The 14,449-nt window shown below is 40.4% G+C and overlaps 1 protein-coding gene across 1 annotated transcript; it reads left to right on the top strand.

The window, feature by feature from the left end:
* The first annotated feature begins 12,643 nt into the window (after positions 1-12,643).
* LOC118851005 (tripartite motif-containing protein 43-like) lies at positions 12,644-14,023 on the top strand. The gene has a single exon (XM_036760601.1). It carries the CDS (start codon positions 12,644-12,646, stop codon positions 14,021-14,023), a length of 1,380 nt encoding a protein of 459 aa, XP_036616496.1.
* Positions 14,024-14,449: the final 426 nt, after the last annotated feature.

Genomic DNA, 14,449 nt, shown 5'->3' with positions numbered 1-14,449 from the left:
AGATGAGGGAGGCAAGAGAAAGAGGAGGTCCTGTGTCATGTCAGGATACTCTGAGATTGGGGAATGAGAAGGGGCAATAACATTGCAGAAACACTATACCTATCATGGGCAGGATTCCCAGAACACTACCCCTTTCACCCCAGAGCTGAGATAACCTCTTCCAAGAACAAGTTTGTTCTTGGCATAGAAAAGAAATTGCTATGACTCCAATATAAATTTCATCCTAGTATACATGTGTCCACTTCTTTCTTCTTTCTGCACACATCCAATGGTTACTAGTTACTCAAACCCAAGAGCGTGCTGGTAAATATCTAACAATTGGCTTCACACCCTGTCACACACATCCTAAGTGTATTAAGCAATTTATTAGTTTAATCTGTATTATTAACATTTTATCCAACACTTTCTTAAGTCTATATAATCAACACAACAATAAATCCAGCCTTGATTTGAGTATTTATCAATTTCTGAGGTATAAATGCTCATACTGAAAATTTAATAGTTGATTCTCACCAGTAGATAGGTACTGTCTCCGGCACACCCCTGGCCAAATTTTGAGATACCTAAATCTTTGGAAAGGGATAGGCAGTGACTGGGGGTTGTAAGCCCATCTCTGGACCCAACAGAGTCTTGGTACCATCAGCAGTAGAGTCTCCAGATGCTGTTTTACTGTTACAATAAGAAACTGAATGCAAAAGGAAATAATTTCTGATTGATTCATTGCTGAGCAGTAAACGCACTTTCATTCCAATATGTCCACCATTCTTAGGAGCAGGATGACTCAGCCCTGCCTCTCTGTGTCAGTAGCAAAGTCTCAGAGCTGGGGAATCTTCTCCCCTTTGCTCATAAACTTGCCCATCCCCAGACCAAGAAGCCATATCAAGGAAGACAGTGTGCTTTCATAATTTTACCTCTGTCTCAAAGACGCTAAATATTGTCATGTAACAGTCTCTTAATGAATCACTTAGTCACCACTCAGGTCAACCAGGTGCTGTCGCATCTGTACCAGCCTTGTACAGTAACAGAAACAAAGCAATAGCTTAGAAGAGTAAGAGGCAGGCTCCCTCATCTTATCATCCTGACTTCTGACTCTCAGGACCTGATCTGTAAATACAAGGTGTCCCAAAAATTGTAGTGCAATGTTAAGCTTTAATAGCTTAAACATATATGCATGTAATATATATTAATGCTATACATGTACACAGTTTGGTATATACTGTATGTAGTATAGTGTATACTTTAAACTACACACTCAGATATACTATGCACAGACATCTATACATACAAATATATCTATAATCATCTGTATAATAAATATCTATATAGATATATTTGTATGTATATATCTGTACGTAATATATGTATACACATAGATATATAGAGATATCTATTATATAGATATAGCTGTATAATTATATACAAGTTGTATAATTATATAGATATAACAATATATATTATTTAGTTTTACCTGTATGTATAGTATATGTGCATACATATTACATATAATGTATACATACTCTGCGTATATATATATATGTATGCATTGATGTATCAATATCTATTATATAGCTATATAATTACACTACTGTTAGGATAGGTTATGTATATAATATGTATACATACATATCTATATCTGTACACAGTATAGGATATAGCCCTTTCCTGTTAAATTTTCAGATTCAGCCGGGAATGACAATACTGTATTATAGGAGAAAGCATAAGACTTAGAGGCAAGGGATCTGGGCTCACATCGAAGTTCACTACAGCACGATAACATTTGGGATGTCACTTAATCTTTTTAGGTTATAGTTTTCCTATTTTGTAAAACAAGGGGGAGGGAGTCAAGTAGATTATGGCTAAGGCCCACTTCCTAGCCTCAAATCTAAGTCTTATTATTATAGTTCCTTTTTTAATGGGATTTTTATTTGCTTATTGAAATCACACACACACACCACACACACACACACACACACACACACACACACACACACACAAATTATCCTTCCCTGATGTCTGATAGGCTAGTCGACTCACTCCTCCATGAAAACTCTGCATACACATACACATGCATATAACTCACTACTTTGATCTTTTCCCTCTCAAGTGGAAGGCCTTCCCTGCTCTTCTTAGTCTTAAACTTAAAATTCTCCATGGTAACACTTTGATTCCATTCTCCCCCTGCCCCTTTTTAGAATTGAGTCTTCCCATCTTGCTCAGGCTGGATGTACAAGGATTAATCACAGCCCTCTTAATGATTAATGATCAGCATGAACACTTTGACCTGTTCCATTTCCAACTTGGTCTAGTTTGCCCCTCCTTAGGAAGCCTGGTGGCCCCTTATTACCATATCGACCCTAGACTTAATGTAGACATGCAATTGTCTCAGCCCCACTGTACCTAAGAACTCCTAAATTTAAGTGATCCACCAACTTCATCCTTCCAGGTAGCTGAGGTTATAGGCATGCACAAAAGCAACCAGCTTAGACCCTATTCCTCCAAAAAATCTTCTGTGATCATCTCAGGCCACAGTGATATTTTCCTTCCTTTACTTCTCATAGTACTGATTGCTAGCATCACTCATTTGGCCTTGTATCATATATGACTTTGTGACATCCTATTTCTTAAACTTGTTCTTTGGCTTTATGGGTGTCGGGATGAAGTAAACTTTGAAGTCACCCCTGTTTACTCCTCTTAAATAGTTTGAAAGACACATTAGTGCTGATACCTAGCCTTACACCTTTTTTCTTTCCCACATAGGACCTATCCAGTGCCGTGGACAATTTTGACTAAAGCAGCATACAAGCCTATGTACAAAGTAGATGTCCAATAAACATGTTAAATGAAATATTTGTTGAATTATTTGGGACCCTCTGGAACCCAGAGCTGCCTTGTTTTTCTAGCAAGACACATGTAAACGAAGCCATGATATTCTACTAAAACTAAATTTCACTGAAAATTTCTTTATTCACAGTAAAATAAAGTGGCATTATATATTTTACATGAAATTGTTTAGTATTTTGGGACCTCAGAAAGCTTTATGTACACTTATGTAGCCCTTAAGTTAGAGGTTGCTAAGAAAAAGACACAGGTTTCTTTAGGGGACTCTATTCTGGTTTGTTGAACCACCCAACACAATGTAAAAACCTTCTGTCTTACACAAATTAGTGCGTTTTCCCCAAATCACTGGGTACATCCCTGGTTCCCAAAGCTTGAAGAATGAGTACACTTATTTAAAGGACAATGGAAAAAGAAATGAACCAGTGGAGATGAGAACGGTGAGCACTGAACGATCATCCTACAAAGTCCAGTGTAAATCACAGTATGCAAACAGCTAGAGCTCTCATAGTAATTCTTCTACAATACGTGCCTCCTCTAAAAGCTCCCATGATATCTCTTAGAACCATGACCCATCATCGTTTATGTCCTTTTCCCTGCAGTTATTCTCAACTCTCAGCTAATGCCTGCCATCTTTGTTTATGACTCTCAGGGGCCAAAGTTTATCTCAATGCTTTGTTTAGAGATTCTGTTGTACTAATCCACTGCCTTCTGCCAGTGGTGACTCAGCCTCAATGAATAGGTACTTTCTCTCAGAGATGTAAGGATATTCCTGGAATTCATTTTTGGGGGCCAAGGACCCAGGGACTTCCCTACCACTCTATGTAAAGATTTAATGCAATGCCAACAAAATACCATTCGTGCTTTCCTTTGCTCCCAAAGTATCAGACTTCCACCACTTTCTTACTTCATGAGAGCAAGCTCAGCTTGAAGAAGCATTCCATTTTTCCCCTTATTGGCTTTTGGATCCTCCCCAAGAACAATACAGCTCCCCCATTCAGTTTCCAGTCTTCTTGCAGTCTCTTATGATAATGCCAAATCAGGGCCAAGGGAAAGCCCATCAAAACCCCACAATGCTTGCAAAATCAGCAGTAAGAGAATAGATGAGGGAAGGACAACAAAGTTTCCCATTTGAAAATTCCATCATACCTAGAACTGGAAAGAAGATTGACTTTTCAGCTGAATACCTAGTTAGATATCTCGCTCCATGAGTGTTTGTGAAGAAGTATAAGGTTAATGGGGACTCTTAAGCTATGGGCTTTTGTAGATGCAGAACCACTCTGCAAGGTGCAAGGAGAGTTCCTAAAGCCCTTCAATTACCTTTTGGGTCCAAAGCCTGGGGCCAGAGAGAAATTATCTATCTATCTATTTTTCTTTCTTTCTTTCCTTCTTTCATTCTTTCTTTCTTTCTTTCATTCTACTAAAGAGGAACAGAGATACTCTAGATACTCTAGTTAAAATGTGCATTTTTATGCCAGAAACCTACACCAAATGTTCTTCTTTGTGTTGAATATGAGAGAGCTGGTCCCCTGAGTAGGAAATCATTGGTAGATAATGGTGCATGAGGAGTATGGAAAAAGCACAGAATTAGAAAGGTCAGAAAGTGATCAGTGATGAATGGCCACCATTGGTGGGAAGTTGAATTGAGCTATAGATAGTGAAGTTGTGGAAGGCAAAGACAGAACAGGAGAACAGCAACCTGTGACACTTGCTAAGGGCAGTTGTACATGAAAACTTTTAGAAAATAACAACAAACAAACAAAAATGAAAAAAATAAAAAAACAAAAAACTCAAGAAAGTTAGAAAAGGCTAATGGATTTAATATTAGAGATGTGTGTGTGTGTCTGATTTTTTTTTGGTGGTGGTTGGAGAAAGCTACCTCTTTCCCCTTTGTTTCACCAAAGAAAGAAGTTAATATAAGTCTTTTATTCCCCCCACCCCAAACTTAGCAATTCTCTTGTGGCAGATATTTGTTCAGAATAAAATAAAAATCAGCTTAACCTCATGTTGAGACAAAGCCTGTTACAAGGATGTAAAGCAAATACACAGGATATTTAAAGAGCAAACAATTACTAACAGCAGCAGTGCCAGTTCTCCAGCCATCAATGAGGCAGTAGATGACGAAGAGGAAGGAGAATGGATGCAATTCTCTAGGTCCCACAGAGCAGGAAGGCTGGTAGAGACAGGCAAACAGGAAGCTTTATCCAGGCAGATCACTCCTTAAGAGGATCAGTGAGTCAAACAAGGTTTTAACTGTTCAAGATCATATTCAGTTTGGGGTAGCATCATTCTTCATTTGTAATCAGCTGATAACCAGTGGCATATGGGCCCACACCCTGAACTCCATTCTTTTCCATGGAACTTGAAAGTTCACAGGATTCCCCCTTATTTCCCCTGCCTCCATGCTGTGTGGCTCCTGACATTAATGCTCTTTCCATCCTTCCTTCCATCTCATGAAAAAAAAAAAAAAAACAAGCAAACCCAAAACTAGGCCCTATGCTTCTCATTGGTTCCTTTGCTGATAAAGGTTTTCTTCATTTCTTTAGAGAGATTTCAGTTGCATGGTGATGTCCCAAGCTACATATTAAGAGTTGGAGGCAATGAAATGGAGTTAATAAAGAGAATACTCTTCCTAGTGCTTTGTAAAAGGGATAAAAACACCACAAAAGTTTGGGGAAGTGGTGGAATCAATTGCAGAATTTTTTTTAAAGGATGAAGAAGACCTGGACATGTTTGTAAGTATCTAGGAAGGGACGAGTGGATAAAGAGAAATTAAAGATAAGAAAGAATGATAGAGGTGGGATGTTTTCAGAGTAAACAGGTTGGGATTAGATTAAGACTATAGGAAAAGGGTTGACCTTGCCAAGGAGAAGACACATCTCTGCATCTGAGGCTGAAGCAAAGGAATAAAAAAATGGAGTGGTGACATATACACTACTGGAGGTGGAACTCTGAATTAGTGCAACCACTCTGGAAAAAAAAAAAAAACAACTATGAAATATACTAGAAAAACAAAGAAAGTCAGCAAAGAAACTTATTAAGATAAAAACTTTAGTAATTTAGCAGGATAAAAAGTAGATCTCCAAAGGCATTAGCATTTCAATATAGCAATTAAAAGGGAGAAAAATGACAAGAAGAGAAAGCTCATTTAAAATAATTTCATAAAGCACAAATTATTTGGGAATCAATAGATTATGACATTCAATATAATAAGACTATACACACTCTTTATAGAAATAAAGATTAATATAATTGCACAGATATATGTACATATCATATATTTGTGTATATATGCATATATGTGTGTATATACATACACAAGGAAAGGAGGTTAATGGAACTGGCTAGATAAGGAAGAATCAGAAACAACTGAATTCAATTGCTCAGAGTGCAGTAAGTTCAAGAACACAAACAATTTGGGGGAAAACCTCTATCTGGTAATAATGACTAAAAAACCAGAAAGCAGTTTATCTTATAAAAACTTTTAGACCAACATTTAGCTTGCCCTAATACGTTTTAAATGTACACTTGACCTCAATACAAAATACTATTTTTAAAAAAATGGATGGAAATGGAAGGAAGCATCTATCAAAATGATGAGTAGGAAGAAGACAGCAGAGGTAAAATAAATAAAACAAATTATTTTTATTTCACAACACTGAGAAGTATTTGAACAAACAAAATCAATGCAATTAGGATGAGAAGAGAAACTATCAAATGGGAAAGAATCTTTGCATCAAATATCTCTGATAAGGGTTTGATATCCAAAACACATAGGGCATTAATACAAATACATAAAATCAAGGGCTATAAATACACAGTCAAAGAAAATAAACATAATTCTCAAAAGAATTACAATCTTCTAACAGTAAAAATGAAAGATTGCTTCAAATCACTTATAATTAAAACAAAAGTAGTCTGAGGTCACTTCATTCCCGCACAAATTGAGAAAGGTGACAAAGTCAATGTTGAAAGTGATGAGGAAACACTAGCACACTGAAATGATGGTGGGTGTTCCATTCATTCTGAAAATTAACTTAGAATTATGCTGAAGAAAGTGACTAAGTTGTCCATCCTCTTGCATGCAGAAATCTCACTACTAGGCATGTACCCCAGAGAGGTCAGGAAAGAAAAGTCCCATGTATACTAAAAATATTCATATCAACACTTTTTTTGTGGCAACGAAGAACTAGGAACTACTTCAACTGGGACACCACAAACTGAGAAATGGCTAAACAAGTGGTTGTAAGTGAAGGTAAGAGAATAATATTTCTCCAAAAGAAACAATTGCTATGAGGAATTCAGAGAAACACAGGAAGATTTTTCTGAACTGATGCAAAGTGAAGCTTCACTCTGCATCAGTTCAGAAAAATAATGTATAATGACTATAAGAATATAGAAAAATAATATCATATAATTATAATACATATATTTGGTTCTGGAGAAGAAAGGAGGAAATCCCTCCTTTTTTCATTTGAGTGTTGAGGGACTATGGCTATAGAGAAATCAGCATGCTTCCAGAATTGGATAATGTGTTACTTGATTTTTTTCCCTTTCTTTTTTTCCTTTGTGACAAAGAAACACTTGCTGGGTAGGGGAGAAGGGAGAGAGTATATTCAGAAAAGTCTGTGATGTAAAAACAAAAGACATCAATAAAACTTTAAAAAGAAGAAAAATAATTGAAAGAATATCTGCAGTATTGGTAGATTTAGGATTCATAGGCCATTTGAACTATTTGAGAAATGCTTCCTAGTAGAAAGAAAATTTAAGTAAGTTCTCAAAGGTAAGAAAGGAGAATGAGGCTACATATTGGCCCCCTTCTGGGTTGATCGAAAATGCATAAAGATGACTATTGATTAATGTAAAGCTCAAAATTCCCTCTCTCTTTTTTTAATGACCTGACTAAACATACAATCATCCCTTTTGGTAGGAGGCAGCAGTCCCTAGGAGTGCCTCATACCTGAGAAAAAATCTCTCCTCTTCTATATCCACTGCAGACCAGCATTTCAACTTGACACATCCTGGTGCTTTAAAATTTGGTCAAAACTGCAATGTCACAGTCTTAGACTACATAGGAGTGGGTATAACCTCGGTGTCCTAGCTCCAGGCTTAGCACATTCTAGAGAAAGAACCCATGTTGAAGAGAAGCTCCAAACCTCCCCTGACACCAGCATGAACACCAGATTTCTCTATTGTGTGACATGCTGTATCCTGGGGACAGGTAGGGCCTAGACTTGTAGGAATAACATGGTCCTGCCTCTGTTGGAGCCTAGCTCCAAGCTTTTCTGTCATGTTTTTAATATCAGACTAACTCTCAAGATTTGTGTACTGGCTTCTTTTTTTAACCTTTTCTCATAGTCCCTTGGATGCTGGAGTCACCCAGACCCCATGACATCTAATCACAAGGACTGGACAGAATACAAATCCAACACGCAAGCAGAATTTGGATTGCGATAATCTGTGCTGGTATCGACAGGACTCCAAGATGGGACTTCAAATAATGTTTCACTTCAATAATAAAATGCTCATTGAGAACACTACTATTTCCAGTCCTTCAGGTCAAGCTCTCCAGAATATTCTCTCTTGTATCTTCACATTGAATCCTTACAGTCAGAGGACACAGCCACATATCTCTTGGCCAGTAGGGAGGCACAGCATTGTAAAGTCACCTGCTTTCTGTGCACAAACCTTCCCAGTCTCCAGCACAGAAAGCAGCAGGAGGAAACCTGGGACGTGAAATGTTGGTCTAGGAGATGAGGAGAGCCTAAAGAAGACAACAAAGTCATAGAGCCTACAACAAAAGCCTCCAAGAAAAAACATGGACTGGCCCCAGGCCATAGAAGGACTCAAAAAGGAGTTGGAAAAGCAAGTTAGAGAAGTAGAGGAAAAATTGGGAAGAGAAATGAGAAGGATGCAAGAAAACCATGAAAAACAAGTCAATGACTTGCTAAAGGAGACCCAAAAAAATACTGAAAAATACGCTGAAGAAAACAACACCTTAAAAAACAGACTAACTCAAATGGCAAAAGAGCTCCAAAATGCCAATGAGGAGAAGAATGCCTTGAAAGGCAGAATTAGCCAAATGGAAAAGGAGGTCCAAAAGACCACTGAAGAAAATACTACTTTAAAAATTAGATTGGAGCAAGTAGAAGCTAGTGACTTTATGAGAAATCAGGATATTATAAAACAGAACCAAAGGAATGAAAAAATGGAAGACAATGTGAAATATCTCCTTGGAAAAACCACTGACCTGGAAAATAGATCCAGGAGAGATAATTTAAAAATTATTGGACTACCTGAAAGCCATGATCAAAAAAAGAGCCTAGATATCATCTTTCAAGAAATTATCAAGCAGAACTGCCCTCATATTCTACAGCCACAGGGCAAAATAGAAATTTAAAGAATCCATCGATCGCCTCCTCAAATAGATCCCAAAAAGAAATCTCCTAGGAATATTGTCACCAAATTCCAGAGCTCCCAGATCAAGGAGAAAATACTGCAAGCAGCCAGAAAGAAACAATTTGAGTATTGTGGAAACCCAATCAGAATAACCCAAGATCTGGCAGCTTCTACATTAAGAGATCGAAGGGCTTGGAATGCGATATTCCGGAGGTCAATGGAGCTAGGATTAAAACCTAGAATCACCTACCCAGCAAAACTGAGTATCATGCTCCAAGGCAAAATATGGATTTTCAATAAAATAGAGGACTTTCAAGCTTTCTCAGTGAAAAGACCAGAACTGAATAGAAAATTTGACTTTCAAACACAAGAATCAAGAGAAGCATGAAAAGGTAATCAAGAAACGGAAATTGCAAGGGACTTACTAAAGTGGAACTGTTTTGTTTACATTCCTACATGGAAAGATGATGTGTATGATTCATGAGACCTCAGTATTAGGGTAGTTGAAGGGAATATGCATATATATATATATATGTGTGTGTGTGTGTGTGTGTGTGTGTATGTATATATAAATATGTATAGGTGGATATATATATAGATATATGTTTATGTATATATATATAAGTGAATGTGTATGTGTGTATATATCTATGTGTATATGTATGTATGTGTATGTATGTGTATATGTATATATATGTGTTTGTATGTATATATATATATATATATGTAAAAGAGAGAGAGCAGACACAGGGTTAGTTGAAGATGAAGGGAAGATATCTAAAAGAAATAAAATGAAATTAAGGGATGAGAGAGCAACATACTGAGAGAGGGAGATAGGGAGAGATAGAATGGGGTGGATTATCTCGCATAAAGGTGGCAAGAGGAAGAAGTTCTGTGGGAGGAGGGGAGAGGGCAGGTGAGGGGGGAATGAGTGAACCTTGCTCTCATCAGATTTGACCTGAGGGGGAATACCATACATACTCAGTTGGGCATCTTACCCCACAGGAAAGAAGAGGGAGGAAGATAAAAAAAAAGTGGGGTGGGGATGATGGAGGGGAGGGCAGATGGGGGTGGACGTAATCAAAATAAACACTTTGGAAAGGGGACAGGGTCAAGGGAGAAAATTCAATAAAGTGGGATGGGTTGGGAAGGAGCAAAATGTAGTTAGCCTTTCACAACATGAATATTGTGGAAGGGTTATACATAATGATACATGTGTGGCCTAGGTTGAATTGCTCGACTTCTTTGGGAGGGGGGGTGGGAAGGGAAGAGGGGAGAGAATTTGGAACTCAAAGTTTTAAAATCGGAGGTTCAAAAACAAAAAAAGTTTTTGCATGCAACTAAAAAATAAGATACACAGGCAATGGGGCGTAGAAATTTATCTTGCCCTACAAGAAAGGAAGGGAAAAGGGGATGGGAGGGGAGGGGGGTGATAGAGGGGAGGGCTGACTGGGGAACAGGGCAACCAGAATATCAGCCATCTTGGAGTGGGGGGCAGGGTAGAAATGGGGAGAAAATTTGTAATTCAAACTGTTGTGAAAATCAATGCTGAAAACCAAATATGTTAAATAAATAAATTTAAATTAAATTAAAAAAAAGAAATAAAAAAAAAGAAATACAATGGATTTCAAAGGCATCATAGTATTAGCTGCAAGCGTTCCCAATGCCCCATGATCGACTTCCTCTACTCCCTGAGAATATTCAGATGCCAAATTGGGAATGCCCGATGTATATATCGGCTGCACGTATGGCTAATTTAAGGGTGCTGTTTGTCTCTTGCAGACAGAGAGTGAAAGTCTGGGTAGAACATTCTAGTGCAAATTTCAGAAAGAAAGCCTCTCTTTCATCACCGTTCGTTTAGGTCGAGATTCTATTCTCTTTTCGCTCATCTCCATGATGACTCTCTAGCCTTGGAAGGAAGGCATAGTAGGAACAGCACATGAGTCCTGCTACAGCACTTCCTTGTCTCTTCCCATTTGGGTTCTAGCAGCAATGCCATGGGGGAGATCTTTGAAATGGTGGGAGACAAGCCAACCCCTCTTTTCTGTGGGCAGAATGTCTGGGTCTCCAGCAGGGGCTCCTTGGAAACAGGGAGTTACCTGATGGAGATGTTGCTTCTGCTGCTGCTGCTTTGGCTGCTGCTGCTGCTGCTGAGGCTGCTGCTGCTGACTCTGAGGATGAAGAGGATGAGAAAGCTTGAGGATTGTGAATGACTTGCAAGCCAAAAGGGAGAATAGAGTAGCAGGGAGGAGGTCTCCCAGCTTTACATTCTGTTTGCACCTCTAAGTCCTTCTCATATTTCTTAGGAATAGAAACAACTCTTCTAAGCAGGCTCAGTGGATCCAGGCCCTCCAGACTGCCTTGAGAGTCTAAGCTAAGGTTTTGCCTTTAGCTGCTGGGGCATCAGAGAAGTTGGATGATGTCCTCAGGGTCACAGAAGCAAAACCTCGATCCCTTCTTCAGGATTCCAGGTCCAACACTCTAACTTCTGTGCAATATTACCTGTGCTCACAGATGCAGTGGACTCGGCTTGGCTGCAGTCAGAAAGACCTATGTCCAAATCCTCTCCTGGGCCACTTTTTGGTGTGTTAGCTCAGGAGAGTCACCTCACATCTCTTTTCCTCAGAAAATGCTTAGAGATCCTAAGTGGCAGAGGAGGTGCCCATTGCTCTCTGTAGAGAAACTGGGAAAAGTCCTTGCCTTGAGTCGCCTGCATCATAATCCTAGCTAGCATTTGCATAGTGCTTGAAAGTTTGAGCCAGTTAGCAGGGAGGCAGATGCGGAGGTCACTGCCATAGGAAAGAGTCATGAGAACCACAATGTGGGTGGCCACTTTCCTCCCGCAAGGGAGAACGGACAACCACTTCTTGCATTTGTTATCCTGGGGACGGCCTTCATGTGTGGGTGGGACATAATGGCTGGAGAGGTCACTTGCTAATCTCAAATTTTGTGACTCTGAGTAAGTGGATGGAAAGGGAAGGATGAAAAGGATTCTTGAGAAGACTGGGGAACCCATTGGGTAAGGAAGGGGAAAGGAAAGAAGCTGCTGATAGACTCTTCTGTCCACAGGGCAACTGTGGACAAATCCGATTTGAAAATCCATTGAGCTGAACCTCCATGCGTTCCTAACAGTCCTCCTAAGAGCACTCTCGGCTCGGTGAAACCTGGCCATCCAAGGGAGTCCATCAGAGAGGTGAACCCTGGGACTTCAGCGCTGCCAGAGCCAGCAAGGGTTAACAGGGCAGAATTGCAGGCTAGAAGAGTTCACACCTCCTCTGGGAGGCCCTACAGGGGAGGGGCCACCTCCTATAAAAGCAGACCATCCTTCCTCCCCAAAGCACTACCTTCACTGAAGCTGAAGTCTCTTCATCTCAGCCCCTGCAGAAAAGAAGCCACTGGAGAGAGGGGAATGGCTACTGTTTTGGAAAAGCTGCAGGAGTTTCAGAGGGAAATCACCTGTAGCATCTGTAGGAGCTACTTCTTTCAGCCAGTCACCATCTGCTGTGGGCACAGCTTTTGCAGATCATGTCTCTCCCAGATCTGGAGACTTGGAACTACAGCTTTCTCTTGCCCTGAATGCAGGCAAGTGTCCCCAGGCAAAGAATTGCCAGGAGTCAATGGGATCCTAGCACAGCTGACCGACATGGGCAAAGAGCTCTGCTCCCTGCATTTGCAGAGTACTGAAGGACAGAGAAAGTGTGCCAAGCACCAGAAAGCATTCAAGCTCTTTTGTGAAGATGACCAGACACCACTGTGTGTGAGATGTTCCCAAAGCCCAGAGCATGTGGCTCACAAACTGTCTCCTGTAGAAGAGGCTGCTCATGAGCACAGAAAGAAGCTTCAGCACCTTTGGAGCCACCTGGAGAAGCATTTCCACGAAGCTGAGGAACTTCTTGATCAGGGGGAGAGACCCACTGTTGACTGGGCCTGGATGATCTCAGGAGAATATAACAAGCTACACTACTTCCTGAAGAAGGCAGAATGCCAATGTCTTGAAAGGATAATGGAAGACCAAAGGGCAAGCCAGGAAAGACTATCCCAGCATAGGCAAGCCCTCCAGGACCTCATGCTAGTTCTGCAGGAAGCTGACCACCAACCCAATGTGAATCTACTACAGGAAGTCAAGCAGTTGCTGGGAAGGACTGAGTCAGTGCTGTCCCAAAGGGCCAAGATTGTCTTCCCAGAGCTGAAGGAATACCCCATCCCTGGCATGATCGAGATGCTCAGAAGATTCAGAGTGGACATCACAATGGATCCCACAGCAGCCAGTCCCTGTGTGACTATTTCTGAAGACCTGAAGAGTGTGAAGGCTGCAGAAGGCTGGCAGGTGAACACCAAGCATCCTGAACACTCTGCTGTCCATGCTGTCCTTGCTGAGCAGGCCTTCAGCTCAGGCAGACAGTACTGGGAAGTGGATGTGACTCAACTACCTCAGTGGATACTGGGGATCCATACCCCCTATTTGAGGAGGAAAAGGAAGAGGAATGTGGACTCCTGTGACTCTCTGTTCCTGCTTTCCTGTGTCAAGAAGGAAGAGGATTACTTATTACAAGCCTATCCTGGATCGTTGAACCATCGAATGAAGTGCCCTGTGCCCAGGGTTGGGGTGTACCTGGAATATTCTTCTGGCACTCTTGTCTTTTACAATGTTCTCCAGAGCTCTCTCATTTATGCATTCCACTCGATTGCTTTCACAGAGCCCGTCACACCCTTCTTTTCTCCTGGTCCCCCACTTCCAGGCACTAAGGCTGGCCCCATGACTCTCTTTCCAGTCGACTCTCATCTTTGAGCTTGCCGCTGTTCATGTCTCTGAGCATTTCACCAAGGAGGAAATCTCCATCCACCACCAGCCTCACTGGCTGGGGGCCTTCCATTTCCAGGCTTCCCTGCAAGAGGAGGATCATCACCACCTTCATGATGGAGGAGAGCTTCCCTGCTCATCAACTGGAGATTGTCTTCCACAGTGGAAGCTGATTGGAATTTTTCCCAGTCCTATCACCTTAGAATTTCTGTCAAACCAACTCTGAACTCTATTTGATACAAAATGAAATAAACTTTATAATTTAATGCGCTCGTACATATTTTTGTTGAGTGTTATTTTTTCATTGCATCTCACTCCTGTCCAACACTTTGTGACCCATTTGGGTTTTGTTTCTGGTTTCTTTGTTTAGGTTTGGTATTTTGGGCAAAGGTAAAGGAGCGGTGAGGCATTGCA

Source organism: Trichosurus vulpecula, chromosome 5 (genome assembly GCF_011100635.1).
Source record: "Trichosurus vulpecula isolate mTriVul1 chromosome 5, mTriVul1.pri, whole genome shotgun sequence".
NCBI lineage: Eukaryota > Metazoa > Chordata > Mammalia > Diprotodontia > Phalangeridae > Trichosurus > Trichosurus vulpecula.
This window is presented reverse-complemented; position numbering and strand designations above follow the sequence as displayed.

Excerpts from the sequence above, each read along its gene's own strand:
- LOC118851005 (XM_036760601.1), top strand. The coding sequence starts at position 12,644 with ATGGCTACTGTTTTGGAAAAGCTGCAGGAGTTTCAGAGGGAAATCACC.